Genomic DNA, 16,270 nt, shown 5'->3' on the forward strand with positions numbered 1-16,270 from the left:
GCATTTCAATTACTTTCATAAGACATCAGTATCGACAAACCAATCAAATGTTTTTAAACATCTTTTGAATTGCTGATAAGAAATCTGCATCTATTCTGCATTTAATTCAGCTGTGTTAATAGAGATAGAGATATTAGTAGAGATATTAGTTAGCATTTTGGCAGGACGACTTGCTAAATGAAACCCTTAAACCATAATCTTTTGTGCAGGAAGAGCATCTGGAGTTTCGTTCTGTCTTGGACTAGTTGAGCAAGGAAATCTGCCAGTCTGTCTGAAAGAGCCTAAACACACCAACGCGCACACACACTGTTTATAAGCATGTCTTTTAGACCAATATACAGGGAGACATACGAGAGATCCGGGAAACAACAGTGTCATATAGTGCCAATTACTTGTGGTTTTGAATGTGTTGGAGTCAGACTATCCTTCTAACACCAGGTACATTCTGCTCTGGGGGAAATGAGTCTGTTGTGGTAATTCACAGGTTAGAGGTGTGCGTCAGCCCATGTGTTTGTGCGAACCTGCCAGTGGGAGTCCGTGCTAACAATCTGTCTTGATCCCAGACCACAGCTGATTCCCCAGAGCTCAACAATGACTCACTAACCATGAATTCACTTTATTATGAGCCTCGCTCACAGAGTCAGAGGATGCTGACAGGCTCTGTGTGTGCATGTTTGAATTAGGGGGACATTGGGGTGCTGGCAGGTCTGAAATGCCACACTGCTGTCCGGCAGTGTGACACACACAATTCCTCATTACCCAGACCTCACCGGCCAACCGGCATGACCACGAAAATCAGTTTACACAACACACACACACACACAGTGAATCACCTGGCCGGGTCGGGGTAGATGGGGTGTTCTCGTGATCCAGAGACGTCATATCTGGAAAGAGACATCATGGACGACTCCAGCAGCCTCCTACAAAACAGAATTATATAGCTTTGTATGTTTGCGAATTGTGAAGACCTTCACTTCCTGTTCATATAAAGAATCTCAGGACAGGACATCACACAAAGACGACACATTTTCGTCCAATTTCCACTACTCTGTTTCTACAGTAACACTCCCCACCAAGCGCCATCACACAATCATTAAAAATCTCATTAAACTGCACAAGGACATTAGTAAGCTCATTACCAACTGCTATGCGAAGGCTAAATGAATATAATGTGTAAGTAATGATGTGCGCTCTCCCAGGCAAGGCTAGAAATCAGTTAATAACCCATTAAATTGGGGCATTTTTTTAGGTTTGAGTTTGTACCATTCCTCATACAATTAAGAGTTTGCTAAACGGAATTAAGAGAGGAGACCACGTCCCGCGGACGAAAACATGCAGCCTCCGACTGGCAGGGCACAAAGCTGGACTGACAGTTCTGTAGCGAGCGGGGCATTTTTATTCAGCATGAGTCAGTGTGATGTGTGCGTACATGAATGTTTTTGGTGTGGGTGTGCTCGGCTCTTCATTAGAATGCCATCTTCTGCCCTTTGACTCACAGCAAAAACAGAACGGATCGATTCTGACTCCTTTTCACGCAGTTTGCTTTGTTTGCTCCCTTTGACTCTTAAAGATCAAGATCTGCATTTTAACAGAGATGAAGCAAACCCTCTTTAAAAACAAGCAAAATATTTCCAAATTTTGCTGTTCTTTTAATGCTGAGGGTATTTTTTTTCATTGTTTTGCCTACAATAACCCTCTCAAGTACTTAACGTGTAGCATTATTTGGTACTACAGTTATGTTTCTACAGTATCGGTTTAAATATCAGCATTTTACTCTGTCTATGCTATTGTTAAGAGGCAACTGTTACTAATTATACAATAATGATATAATTTATTAATAATAATTTGATAATTATAATGATAAATATAGCTGCAAGCAGCAATTATCGGGGCCAAGCGCAAGCAGATGACAGGATATGCCAACATGGCTGAAGGTGTCAGACCAACTGGAACAATGAGCAATTAAATACATTTAAAGAGGATTTTAGATGAAATGGCTGAAAAATCATATAAAAAGTCATTTAAAATATGATTTAATGGATTATCACTTTCGACCAATAGGTGGCGCAGTTACAAAAGTAATGTGATGTGGTCAGAGTGAAGTGACAATGACACATACAAAGTTTGGTGTCAATATGTCAAGGCATTGCAGAGATAAAGCCTGAATTGTGCTTTTAGCATCATGCCTCAACTTTGCTGCTACGCTATATGAAAACGGTTTCGTCTATTGACACGAAATCCATAACTTTTATACAGCATAGTCTGGAGATGATACGATTCGATTTTGGTGAAAATCGGACAAACGGTCTAGGAGGAGTTCGAAAAAGTAGGTTTTGACTGAAAATCAAGATGGCGGACAGGAAGCTAGGCCAAATAAGGAAAACTTGGTATCTATGTTCTCGGCTTGACCCAATGAATCTATTAAGACCAGTTGCATTACAATAGGCCAACTTATTCAAAAGTTATTAGCAGTTTTGTAAATTTTGTTAGAACTTTTGACCACTAGGTGGCACTGTCTCGAAATATTTTGGATACCTTCAGGGGATGGTGCTGATGGCACATTATGAGTTTCCTAATATTACACCAATGCATTTGTTTAGTATAGCATTTTATTTCACAAAACTGTATTGAAGTCAATGGGAATTTCATGTTTTGTTCTATTATAGCGCCACCAAGAGGCTGAGTCCCACCATTTTTTTTACATGTCCTCAGAGTGAGCTCATACATATGTTTGTCGATTTTGGTGAAAATATCTCAATTCGCTTCGGAGTTATAGACATTTATATGAAAAAACACGTAAAAAATGACTGACACATGACTTTGATTGGAATTTACTACCCCTAAACATCAATATTTTCGCATTTGGGCATTGGCGTATAGCTATCGACCTATGTTTCCAAACTTCTGGCGGTGGTTTCGTCTCGATCGGACTAGCGGTTTCGAAGATATAGCCAAATGTTTTTTAAGCGCTAAATCACAACGCTACACAAACCGTAAGGCGAAACCTAGCATGTTTGGTATCGTGGGACTCGGCAACGATTCAGGACTCTAATGAGATGAGTCTCGTGAAAATAAGTCGACCACACCCAAAGTTATAAGCATTTGAAAGCATTTGGTGAAAAAAATTCACCACTAGGTGGCACTGTTTCGAAACTTCTCAGGCTCCTTCAGGGCATCGTGCTGATGATCCATTCCAAGTTTTGTAACGATACGTTCACGCGCTCATAAAATACAGCATTTTAGCACATAATTCAAAATGGCCGACAGCCAAAATGGCTGATCGGGGAAAATTGGATATCAGTCGACTCAGCATGACGCCCTGAATCTAACGAGACCACTTTTATGATTTTTGGACAAACCATTCAGAAGTTATAAGCAAAAATAGCCATTTTTCATATCTCCGGACCAGTAGGTGGCACTGCGCCGAAACGCAGCATGTTGCCTCAGGTCATGCTTGTGATGAGATGTACCAAGTTTGGTCTGAATACGATAAACCGTTGCGGAGATACAGCCCTACGACTGTTTTCACAAGCGCTACGTAAAATTTGTTTGCGCGGTATTCGAGAACGGTTTGATGAATCAACACGAATTCCATAACTTTTTTTTGGCATGGTCTGAAGATGATCTGATTCAATTTTCGTGGAAATTGGACCAACGGCCTAGGAGGAGTTCGAAAAAGTAGGTTTTTCGGAAAATTCGGAATGGCGGAAAAATTTTTATGACGAAAAATGACGTCATAGGGTGCATTCGAATCGTCATGAGCTCAGGAATCAGAGGAAAAAAGAATTTTGTTTCTAGCCCTTGTGGTTCAAAAGTTATTAGCATAAACATGAGTGCAACTTTGGACAGTTGGTGGCGCTAGAGGGAAAGACTTAGACACACCAAAATTGGTGTATTTAATGTTGGGACTGTCCTCTATTAGAATGTCAAATCATTACAACTTTCCCGCGATCGGTTCTATGGGCTGCCATAGACTCCCAGTCGGAAGAAGGAAGAATAATAATAATAAATATAGCTGCAAGCAGCAATTATCGGGGCCAAGCGCAAGCAGATGACAGGATATTCCAACATGGCTGAAAGTGTCAGACCAACTGCAACAATGAGCAATTAAAGACATTTAAAGAGGAGTTTAGGCGAAATGGCTGAAAAATCATATAAAAAGTAATTCAGAATATGATTTAATGGATTATCACTTTCGACCAATAGGTGGAGCAGTTACAAAACTGATGTGATGTGGTCAGAGTGAAGTGACAATGACACATACAAAGTTTGGTGTCAATATTTCAAGGGATTGCAGAGATAAAGCCTGAATAGTGCTTTTGGCATCATGCCTCAAATTTGCTGCTGCGCTATACGAAAACGGTTTCGTCTATCGACACGAAATCCATAACTTTTAGTCGGCACAGTCTGGAGATGGTACGATTCGATTTTGGTGAAAATCGGACAAACGGTCTAGGAGGAGTTCGAAAAAGTAGGTTTTGAATGAAAATCAAGATGGCGGACAGGAAGTCTGGCCAAATAAGGAAAACTTGGTATCTATGTTCTCGGCTTGACCCAGGGAATCTATGAAGACCAGTGGCATTTCAATAGCCAGATTTATTCAAAAGTTATTAGCCTTTTTGGAAATTTTGTTATAACTTTTGACTACTAGGTGGCACTGTCTCGAAATATTTTGGGTACCTTCAGGGGATGGTGCTGATGGCACATTTTGAGTTTTGTAATATTACACCAATGCATTTGTTTAGTATAGCATTTTATTTCACAAAACTGTATTGAAGTCAATGAGAATTTCATGTTTTGTTCTATTATAGCGCCACCAAGAAGCTGAGTCCCACCATTTTTTTTACATGTCCTCAGAGTGAGCTCATACATATGTGTGTCGATTTTGGTGAAAATATCTCAATTCGCTTCGGAGTTATAGACATTTATATGAAAAAACACGTAAAAAATGACTGACACATGACTTTGATTGGAATTTACTACCCCTAAACATCAATATTTTTGCATTTGGGCATTGGCATATAGCTATCGACCTATGTTTCCAAACTTCTGACGGTGGTTTCGTCTCGATCGGACTAGCGGTTTCGAAGATATAGCCAAATGTTTTTTAAGCGCTAAATCACAACGCTACACAAACCGTAAGGCGAAACCTAGCATGTTTGGTATCGTGGGACTCGGCAACGATTCAGGACTCTAATGAGATGAGTCTCGTGAAAATAAGTCGACCACACCCAAAGTTATAAGCATTTGGAAGCATTTGGGAAAAAAAATTCACCACTAGGTGGCACTGTTTCGAAACTTCTCAGGCTCCTTCAGGGCATCGTGCTGATGATCCATTCCGAGTTTTGTAACGATACGTTCACTCGTTCATAAAATACAGCATTTTAGCACATAATTCAAAATGGCCGACAGCCAAAATGGCTGATCGGGGAAAATTGGATATCAGTCGACTCAGCATGACGCCCTGAATCTAACGAGACCACTTTTATGATTTTTGGACAAACCATTCAGAAGTTATAAGCAAAAATAGCAATTTTTCATATCTCCGGACCAGTAGGTGGCACTGCGCCGAAACGCAGCATGTTGCCTCAGGTCATGCTTGTGATGAGATGTACCAAGTTTGGTCTGAATATGATAAAGTGTTGAGGAGATACTGGCTTGTGTCTGTTTTTGCAAGCGCTACGTAAAATTTGTTTGCGCGGTATTCGAGAACGGTTTGATGAATCAACACGAATTCCATAACTTTTTTTCGGCATGGTCTGAAGATGATCTGATTCAATTTTCGTGGAAATTGGACCAACGGCCTAGGAGGAGTTCGAAAAAGTAGGTTTTTCGGAAAATTCAAAATGGCGGAAATGTTTTTATGACAAAAAATGACGTCATAGGGTGCAATCGAATCGCCATGAGCTCACGAATCAGAGGAAAAAAGAATTTTGTTTCTAGCCCTTGTGGTTCAAAAGTTATTAGCAGAAACATGAGTGAAAATTTGGACAGTTGGTGGCGCTAGAGGGAATGACTTAGACACACCAAAATTGGTGTATTTAATGTTGGGACTGTCCTCTATCAGAATGTCAAACCATTACAACTTTCCCGCAATCGGTTCTATGGGCTGCCATAGACTCCCAGTCGGAACAATGAAGAATAATAATAATAATAATAATAATAATAAGAACGCGAACGAAAACAATAGGTGCCTCCGCACCTTCGGTGCTTGGCCCCTAAATATAGCTGCAAGCAGCCATTACCGGGGCCAAGCACAACCAGACGACAAGACATGCCAACATGTCTGAAAGTGTCAGACCAACTGCAACAATGAGCAATTAAAGACATTTAAAGAGGATTTTAGACGAAATGGCTGAAAAATCATAAAAACAGTCAATAAAAATATGATTTAATGCATTATCACTTTCGACCAATAGGTGGCGCAGTTACAAAACTGATGTGATGTGGTCAGAGTGAAGTGACAATGACACATACAAAGTTTGGTGTCAATATTTCAAGGGATTGCAGAGATAAAGCCTGAATAGTGCTATTAGCATCATGCCTCAACTTTGCTGCTGCGCTATACGAAAACGGTTTGGTCTATCCACACGAAATCCATAACTTTTAGTCGGCACGGTCTGGAGATGATACGATTCGATTTTGGTGAAAATCGGACAAACGGTCTAGGAGGAGTTTGAAAAAGTAGGTTTTGAATGAAAATCAAGATGGCGGACAGGAAGTTTGGCCAAATAAGGTAAACTTGGTATCTATGTTCTCGGCTTGACCCAAGGAATCTATTAAGACCAGTGGCATTTCAGTAGCCAGATTTATTCAAAAGTTATTAGCCTTTTTGGAAATGTCGTTATAACTTTTGACCACTAGGGGGCGCTGTTTCGAAACTTCTCACGCTCCTTCAGAACATCGTGCTGATGACCCATACCAAGTTTCGTAACAATCCGTTCATGCGTTCTTAAAATACAGTATTTTAGCACAAAATTCAAAATGGCCGACAGTCAAAATAGCCGATATGGTAAAATTTGATATCTGTCGACTCGGCATGTTGCCCTGAATCTAACGAGACCAATTTTATGATTTTTGGACAAACTGTTCAGAAGTTATAAGCAAAAATAGCCATTTTTCATATCTCCGGACCAGTAGGTGGCGCTGCGCCGAAACGCAGCATGTTGCCTCAGGTCATGCTTGTGATGACATGTACCAAGTTTGGTCTGAATCCGATAAAGCGTTGCGGAGATACAGCCCTACGACTGTTTTCGCAAGCGCTACGTAAAATTTGTTCGTGCGCTTATTGAAAACGGTTTGACGAATCAATTTGAATTCCATAACTTTTTGTCAGCACTGCCTGAAGATGATCTGGTTCAATTTTCGTGCAAATCGGACAAACCGTCTAGGACGAGTTCGAAAAAGTAGCTTTTTCAGCACATTCAAAATGGCGGCCATATTTATAAGCCGGAAAATGACGTCATAGGGTGCAATCGAATCGGCATGAGCTCAGGAATCAGAGGAAAAAAGAATTTTGTTGATTGGCCTTACGCTTCAAAAGTTATTAGCAAAATAAAAGTGAAACTTTGGACAGGTGGTGGCGCTAGAGGGAATGACTTAGAAACACCAAAATTGGTGTATTTAATGTTGGGAGAGTCCTCTATCAGAATGTCAAACCAAAACAACTTTCCCGCAATCGGTTCTATGGGCTGCCATAGACACCCTAGTCGGAAGAATAATAATAATAATAATAAATATAGCTGCAAGCAGCAATTACCGGGGCCAAGCAGAATAAGACGACAAGACATTTCGACATGTTTGAAAGTGTCAGACCAACTGCAACAATGAGCAATTAAAGACATTTAAAGAGGATTTTAGGCAAAATGGCTGAAAAATCATAGAAACAATAATTAAAAATAATTTGTAATGGATTATCACTTTCAACCAATAGGTGGTGCAGTTTCAAAACTGATGTGATGTGGTCAGAGTGAAGTGACAATGACACATGCAAAGTTTGGTGTCAATATGTCAAGGCATTGCAGACATAAAGCCTGAATAATGCTTTTAGCATCATGCCTCAAATTTGCTGCTGCGCTATACGAAAACGGTTTCGTCAATTGACACGAAATCCATAACTTTTAGTCGGCACAGTCTGGAGATGATACAATTCGATTTTGGTGAAAATCGGACAAACGGTGTGGGAGGAGTTCGAAAAAGTAGATTTTGAATGAAAATAGCATTTTATATCACAAAACTGTATTGAAGTCAATGGGAATTTCATGTTTTGTTCTATTATAGCGCCACCAAGAGGCTCAGTCCCACAATTTTTTTTACGTGTCCTCAGAGTGAGCCCATACATATGTGTGTCAGTTTTGGTGAAAATATCTCAATTTGCTTTAGAGTTATAGACATTTATATGAAAAAACACGTAAAAAATGACTGACACAAGACTTTGTTTGAATTTTACTACCCCTAAACATCAATATTTTCGCATTTGGGCATTGGCGTGTAGCTATCGACCTATGTTTCCAAACTTCTGACGGAGGTTTCGTCTCGATCGGACAATCGGTTTCGAAGATATAGCCAAATGTTTTTTAAGCGCTAAATCACAACGCTACACAAACCGTAAGGCGAAACCTAGCATGTTTGGTATCGTAGGACTCGGCAAGGTTTCAGGATACTAATTAGATGAGTCTCGTGAAAATAAGTCGACCACACCCAAAGTTATAAGCGTTTGAAAAAAAAAATTCACCACTAGGTGGCGCTGTTTCGAAACTTCTCAGGCTCATTCAGGGCATTGTGCTGATGACCCATACCACGTTTCGTAACAATCTGTTCATGCGTTCATAAAATACAGAATTTTAGCACAAAATTCAAAATGGCCGACAGCCAAAATGACCGATATGGTCAAATTGGATATCAGTCGACTCGGCATGTTGCCCTGAATCTAACGAGACCAATTGTATGATTTTTGGACAAACTGTTCAGAAGTTATAAGCAAAAATAGCCATTTTTCATAACTTCGGACCAGTAGGTGGCGCTGCGCCGAAACACAGCATGTAGCCTCAGGTCATGCTTGTGAGTACAAGTACCAAGTTTGGTCTGAATACGATAAACCGTTGCGGAGATACGGCCTTACGACTGTTTTTGCTAGCGCTACGTAAAATGTATTTGTGCGTTTATTGAAAACGGTTTGACGAATCCATTTGAATTCCATAACTTTTTGTCAGCACTACCTGAAGATGATCTGGTTCAATTTTCGTGCAAATCGGACAAACCGTCTAGGACGAGTTCGAAAAAGTAGCTTTTTTTGAAAATTCAAGATGGCGGCCATATTTGTATGACGTCAAATGACGTCATAGGGTGCAATCGAATCGCCATGAGCTCAGGAATCAGAGGAAAAAAGAATTTCGCTGATTGGCCTTACGGTTCAAAAGTTATTAGCAAAATAAAAGTGAAACTTTGGACAGGTGGTGGCGCTAGAGGGAATGACTTAGAAACACCAAAATTGGTGTATTTAATGTTGAGACGGTCCTCTATCAGAATGTCAAACCAAAACAACTTTCCCGCAATCGGTTCTATGGGCTGCCATAGACTCCCATGGCGGAAGAATAATAATAATAAATATAGCTGCAAGCAGCAATTACCGGGGCCAAGCAGAATAAGACGACAAGACATTTCGACATGTTTGAAAGTGTCAGACCAACTGCAACAATGAGCAATTAAAGACATTTAAAGAGGATTTTAGGCAAAATGGCTGAAAAATCATAGAAACAATAATTAAAAATAATTTGTAATGGATTATCACTTTCAACCAATAGGTGGTGCAGTTTCAAAACTGATGTGATGTGGTCAGAGTGAAGTGACAATGACACATGCAAAGTTTGGTGTCAATATGTCAAGGCATTGCAGACATAAAGCCTGAATAATGCTTTTAGCATCATGCCTCAAATTTGCTGCTGCGCTATACGAAAACGGTTTCGTCAATTGACACGAAATCCATAACTTTTAGTCGGCACAGTCTGGAGATGATACAATTCGATTTTGGTGAAAATCGGACAAACGGTGTGGGAGGAGTTCGAAAAAGTAGATTTTGAATGAAAATAGCATTTTATATCACAAAACTGTATTGAAGTCAATGGGAATTTCATGTTTTGTTCTATTATAGCGCCACCAAGAGGCTCAGTCCCACAATTTTTTTTACGTGTCCTCAGAGTGAGCCCATACATATGTGTGTCAGTTTTGGTGAAAATATCTCAATTTGCTTTAGAGTTATAGACATTTATATGAAAAAACACGTAAAAAATGACTGACACAAGACTTTGTTTGAATTTTACTACCCCTAAACATCAATATTTTCGCATTTGGGCATTGGCGTATAGCTATCGACCTATGTTTCCAAACTTCTGACGGAGGTTTCGTCTCGATCGGACAATCGGTTTCGAAGATATAGCCAAATGTTTTTTAAGCGCTAAATCACAACGCTACACAAACCGTAAGGCGAAACCTAGCATGTTTGGTATCGTAGGACTCGGCAAGGTTTCAGGATACTAATTAGATGAGTCTCGTGAAAATAAGTCGACCACACCCAAAGTTATAAGCGTTTGAAAAAAAAAATTCACCACTAGGTGGCGCTGTTTCGAAACTTCTCAGGCTCATTCAGGGCATTGTGCTGATGACCCATACCACGTTTCGTAACAATCTGTTCATGCGTTCATAAAATACAGAATTTTAGCACAAAATTCAAAATGGCCGACAGCCAAAATGACCGATATGGTCAAATTGGATATCAGTCGACTCGGCATGTTGCCCTGAATCTAACGAGACCAATTGTATGATTTTTGGACAAACTGTTCAGAAGTTATAAGCAAAAATAGCCATTTTTCATAACTCCGGACCAGTAGGTGGCGCTGCGCCGAAACACAGCATGTAGCCTCAGGTCATGCTTGTGAGTACAAGTACCAAGTTTGGTCTGAATACGATAAACCGTTGCGGAGATACGGCCTTACGACTGTTTTTGCTAGCGCTACGTAAAATGTATTTGTGCGTTTATTGAAAACGGTTTGACGAATCCATTTGAATTCCATAACTTTTTGTCAGCACTACCTGAAGATGATCTGGTTCAATTTTCGTGCAAATCGGACAAACCGTCTAGGACGAGTTCGAAAAAGTAGCTTTTTTTGAAAATTCAAGATGGCGGCCATATTTTTATGACGTCAAATGACGTCATAGGGTGCAATCGAATCGCCATGAGCTCAGGAATCAGAGGAAAAAAGAATTTCGCTGATTGGCCTTACGGTTCAAAAGTTATTAGCAAAATAAAAGTGAAACTTTGGACAGGTGGTGGCGCTAGAGGGAATGACTTAGAAACACCAAAATTGGTGTATTTAATGTTGAGACGGTCCTCTATCAGAATGTCAAACCAAAACAACTTTCCCGCAATCGGTTCTATGGGCTGCCATAGACTCCCATGGCGGAAGAATAATAATAATAAATATAGCTGCAAGCAGCAATTACCGGGGCCAAGCAGAATAAGACGACAAGACATTTCGACATGTTTGAAAGTGTCAGACCAACTGCAACAATGAGCAATTAAAGACATTTAAAGAGGATTTTAGGCAAAATGGCTGAAAAATCTTAGAAACAATAATTAAAAATATGATGTAATGGATTATCACTTTCGACCAATAGGTGGTGCAGTTACAAAACTGATGTGATGTGGTCAGAGTGAAGTGACAATGACACATGCAAAGTTTGGTGTCAATATGTCAAGGCATTGCAGACATAAAGCCTGAATAATGCTTTTAGCATCATGCCTCAAATTTGCTGCTGCGCTATACGAAAACGGTTTCGTCAATCGACACGAAATCCATAACTTTCAGTCGGCACGGTCTGGAGATGATATGATTCGATTTTGGTGAAAATCGGACAAACGGTGTAGGAGGAGTTCGAAAAAGTAGGTTTTTAATGAAAATAGCATTTTATTTCACAAAACTGTATTGAAGTCAATGGGAATTTTATGTTTTGTTCTATTATAGCGCCACCAAGAGGCTCAGTCTCACAATTTTTTTTACGTGTCCTCAGAGTGAGCCCATACATATGTGTGTCAGTTTTGGTGAAAAAATCTCAATTTGCTTCAGAGTTATAGGCATTTATATGAAAAAACACGTAAAAAATGACTGACACATGACTTTGTTTGGAATTTACTACCCCTAAACATCAATATTTTCGCATTTGGGCATTGGCGTATAGCTATCGACCTATGTTTCCAAACTTCTGACGGTGGTTTCGTCTCGATCGGACTAGCGGTTTCGAAGATATAGCCAAATGTTTTTTAAGCGCTAAATCACAACGCTACACAAACCGTAAGGCAAAACCTAGCATGTTTGGTATCGTAGGACTCGGCGAGGTTTCAGGAGTCTAATTAGATGAGTCTCGTGAAAATAAGTTGACCACACCCAAAGTTATAAGCATTTGAAAAAAAAAATTCACCACTAGGTGGCGCTGTTTCGAAACTTCTCACGCTCCTTCAGGACAACGTGCTGATGACCCATACCAAGTTTCGTAACAATTCGTTCATGCATTCTTAAAATACAGTATTTTAGCACAAAATTCAAAATGGCCGACAGTCAAAAGGGCCGATATGGTAAAACTGGATATCACACGAATCGGCATATTGCCCTGAATGTAACGATACCAATTTTATGATTTTTGGACAAACTGTTCAGAAGTTATAAGCAAAAATAGCCATTTTTCATATCTCCGGACCAGTAGGTGGCGCTGCGCCGAAACGCAGCATGTAGCCTCAGGTCATGCTTGTGAGTACATGTACCAAGTTTGGTCTGAATACGATAAACCGTTGCGGAGATACAGCCTTACGACTGTTTTTGCTAGAGCTACGTAAAATGTATTCGTGCGTTTATCGAAAACGGTTTGACGAATCAATTTGAATTCCATAACTTTTGGTCAACACTGCCTGAAGATGATCTGGTTCAATTTTCGTGCAAATCGGACAAACCGTCTAGGACGAGTTCGAAAAAGTAGCTTTTTCAGAAAATTAAAAATGGCGGCCATATTTATATGACGGAAAATGACATCATAGGGTGCAATCGAATCGGCATGAGCTCAGAAATAAGAGGAAAAAAGAATTTTGTTGATTGGCCTTACGGTTCAAAAGTTATTAGCAAAATAAAAGTGAAACTTTGGACAGGTGGTGGCGCTAGAGGGAATGACTTAGAAACACAAAAATTGGTGTATTTAATGTTGGGACTGTCCTCTATCAGAATGTCAAACCAAAACAACTTTCCCGCAATCGGTTCTATGGGCTGCCATAGACGCCCAGTCGGAAGAAGAATAATAATAATAATAATAATAATAATAAGAACCGGAACAAACACAATAGGTGCCTCCGCACCTTCGGTGCTTGGCCCCTAAATATAGCTGCAAGCAGCAATTACCGGGGCCAAGCAGAATAAGACGACAAGACATTTCGACATGTTTGAAAGTGTCAGACCAACTGCAACAATGAGCAATTAAAGACATTTAAAGAGGATTTTAGGCAAAATGGCTGAAAAATCATAGAAACAATAATTAAAAATAATTTGTAATGGATTATCACTTTCAACCAATAGGTGGTGCAGTTTCAAAACTGATGTGATGTGGTCAGAGTGAAGTGACAATGACACATGCAAAGTTTGGTGTCAATATGTCAAGGCATTGCAGACATAAAGCCTGAATAATGCTTTTAGCATCATGCCTCAAATTTGCTGCTGCGCTATACGAAAACGGTTTCGTCAATTGACACGAAATCCATAACTTTTAGTCGGCACAGTCTGGAGATGATACAATTCGATTTTGGTGAAAATCGGACAAACGGTGTGGGAGGAGTTCGAAAAAGTAGATTTTGAATGAAAATAGCATTTTATATCACAAAACTGTATTGAAGTCAATGGGAATTTCATGTTTTGTTCTATTATAGCGCCACCAAGAGGCTCAGTCCCACAATTTTTTTTACGTGTCCTCAGAGTGAGCCCATACATATGTGTGTCAGTTTTGGTGAAAATATCTCAATTTGCTTTAGAGTTATAGACATTTATATGAAAAAACACGTAAAAAATGACTGACACAAGACTTTGTTTGAATTTTACTACCCCTAAACATCAATATTTTCGCATTTGGGCATTGGCGTATAGCTATCGACCTATGTTTCCAAACTTCTGACGGAGGTTTCGTCTCGATCGGACAATCGGTTTCGAAGATATAGCCAAATGTTTTTTAAGCGCTAAATCACAACGCTACACAAACCGTAAGGCGAAACCTAGCATGTTTGGTATCGTAGGACTCGGCAAGGTTTCAGGATACTAATTAGATGAGTCTCGTGAAAATAAGTCGACCACACCCAAAGTTATAAGCGTTTGAAAAAAAAAATTCACCACTAGGTGGCGCTGTTTCGAAACTTCTCAGGCTCATTCAGGGCATTGTGCTGATGACCCATACCACGTTTCGTAACAATCTGTTCATGCGTTCATAAAATACAGAATTTTAGCACAAAATTCAAAATGGCCGACAGCCAAAATGACCGATATGGTCAAATTGGATATCAGTCGACTCGGCATGTTGCCCTGAATCTAACGAGACCAATTGTATGATTTTTGGACAAACTGTTCAGAAGTTATAAGCAAAAATAGCCATTTTTCATAACTCCGGACCAGTAGGTGGCGCTGCGCCGAAACACAGCATGTAGCCTCAGGTCATGCTTGTGAGTACAAGTACCAAGTTTGGTCTGAATACGATAAACCGTTGCGGAGATACGGCCTTACGACTGTTTTTGCTAGCGCTACGTAAAATGTATTTGTGCGTTTATTGAAAACGGTTTGACGAATCCATTTGAATTCCATAACTTTTTGTCAGCACTACCTGAAGATGATCTGGTTCAATTTTCGTGCAAATCGGACAAACCGTCTAGGACGAGTTCGAAAAAGTAGCTTTTTTTGAAAATTCAAGATGGCGGCCATATTTTTATGACGTCAAATGACGTCATAGGGTGCAATCGAATCGCCATGAGCTCAGGAATCAGAGGAAAAAAGAATTTCGCTGATTGGCCTTACGGTTCAAAAGTTATTAGCAAAATAAAAGTGAAACTTTGGACAGGTGGTGGCGCTAGAGGGAATGACTTAGAAACACCAAAATTGGTGTATTTAATGTTGAGACGGTCCTCTATCAGAATGTCAAACCAAAACAACTTTCCCGCAATCGGTTCTATGGGCTGCCATAGACTCCCATGGCGGAAGAATAATAATAATAATAATAATAATAAATATAGCTGCAAGCAGCCATTACCGGGGCCAAGCAGAATAAGACGACAAGACATGCCAACATGTCTGAAAGTGTCAGACCAACTGCAACAATGAGCAATAAAGACATTTAAAGAGGATTTTAGGCAAAATGCCTGAAAAATCATAGAAACAATAATTAAAAATATGATTTGATGGATTATCACTTTCGACCAATAGGTGGCGCAGTTACAAAACTGATGTGATGTGGTCAGAGTGAAGTTACAATGACACATACAAAGTTTGGTGTCAATATGTCAAGGCATTGCAGAGATAAAGCCTTAATTAGTGCTATTAGCATCATGCCTCAACTTTGCTGCTGCGCTATACGAAAACGGTTTCGTCTATTGACACAAAATCCATAACTTTTAGTCGACACGGTCTGGAGATGATACGATTCGATTTTGGTGAAAATCGGACAAACGGTCTAGGAGGAGTTCGAAAAAGTAGGTTTTGAATGAAAATCAAGATGGCGGACAGGAAGTTAGGCCAAATAAGGTAAACTTGGTATCTATGTTCTCAGCTTGACCCAAGGAATCGACTAAGATGAGTTGCATTACAATAGGCCAATTTATTCAAAAGTTATTAGCAGTTTTGGAAATTTTGTTATAACTTTTGACCACTAGGTGGCGCTGTTTCTAAATATGTTGGGTACCTTCAGGGGATGGTGCAGATGGCACATTCTGAGTTTTGTAATATTACACCAATGCATTTGTTTAGTATAGCATTTTATTTCACAAAACTGTATTGAAGTCAATGGGAATTTCATGTTTTGTTCTATTATAGCGCCACCAAGAGGCTCAGTCCAACCATTTTTTTTATGTGTCCTCAGAGTGAGCCCCTACATATGTGTGTCGATTTTGGTGAAAATATCTCAATTCGCTTCGGAGTTATAGACATTTATATGAAAAAACACGTAAAAAATGACTGACACATGACTTTGATTGGAATTTACT

The 16,270-nt window shown here is 39.7% G+C and overlaps 1 protein-coding gene across 2 annotated transcripts in view; it reads right to left on the reverse strand.

Moving 5' to 3' along the window:
• Positions 1–16,270, reverse strand: part of ambra1a (autophagy/beclin-1 regulator 1a) — a 120,110-nt gene that overhangs the window by 78,334 nt on the left and 25,506 nt on the right. The window contains exon 8 of one of the 2 annotated variants that reach the window (XM_084405255.1): positions 834–920. The exons of the other annotated variant lie outside the window; for it this stretch is intronic. Coding sequence (XP_084261381.1) covers positions 834–920 — 87 coding nt within the window. The remainder of the gene's footprint in view (positions 1–833; positions 921–16,270) is intronic. 2 annotated transcript variants of the gene reach the window in all.

The sequence above is a fragment of the Rutilus rutilus genome (genome assembly GCF_951802725.1).
Source record: "Rutilus rutilus genome assembly, chromosome: 3".
In the NCBI taxonomy this organism is placed as follows: domain Eukaryota; kingdom Metazoa; phylum Chordata; class Actinopteri; order Cypriniformes; family Leuciscidae; genus Rutilus; species Rutilus rutilus.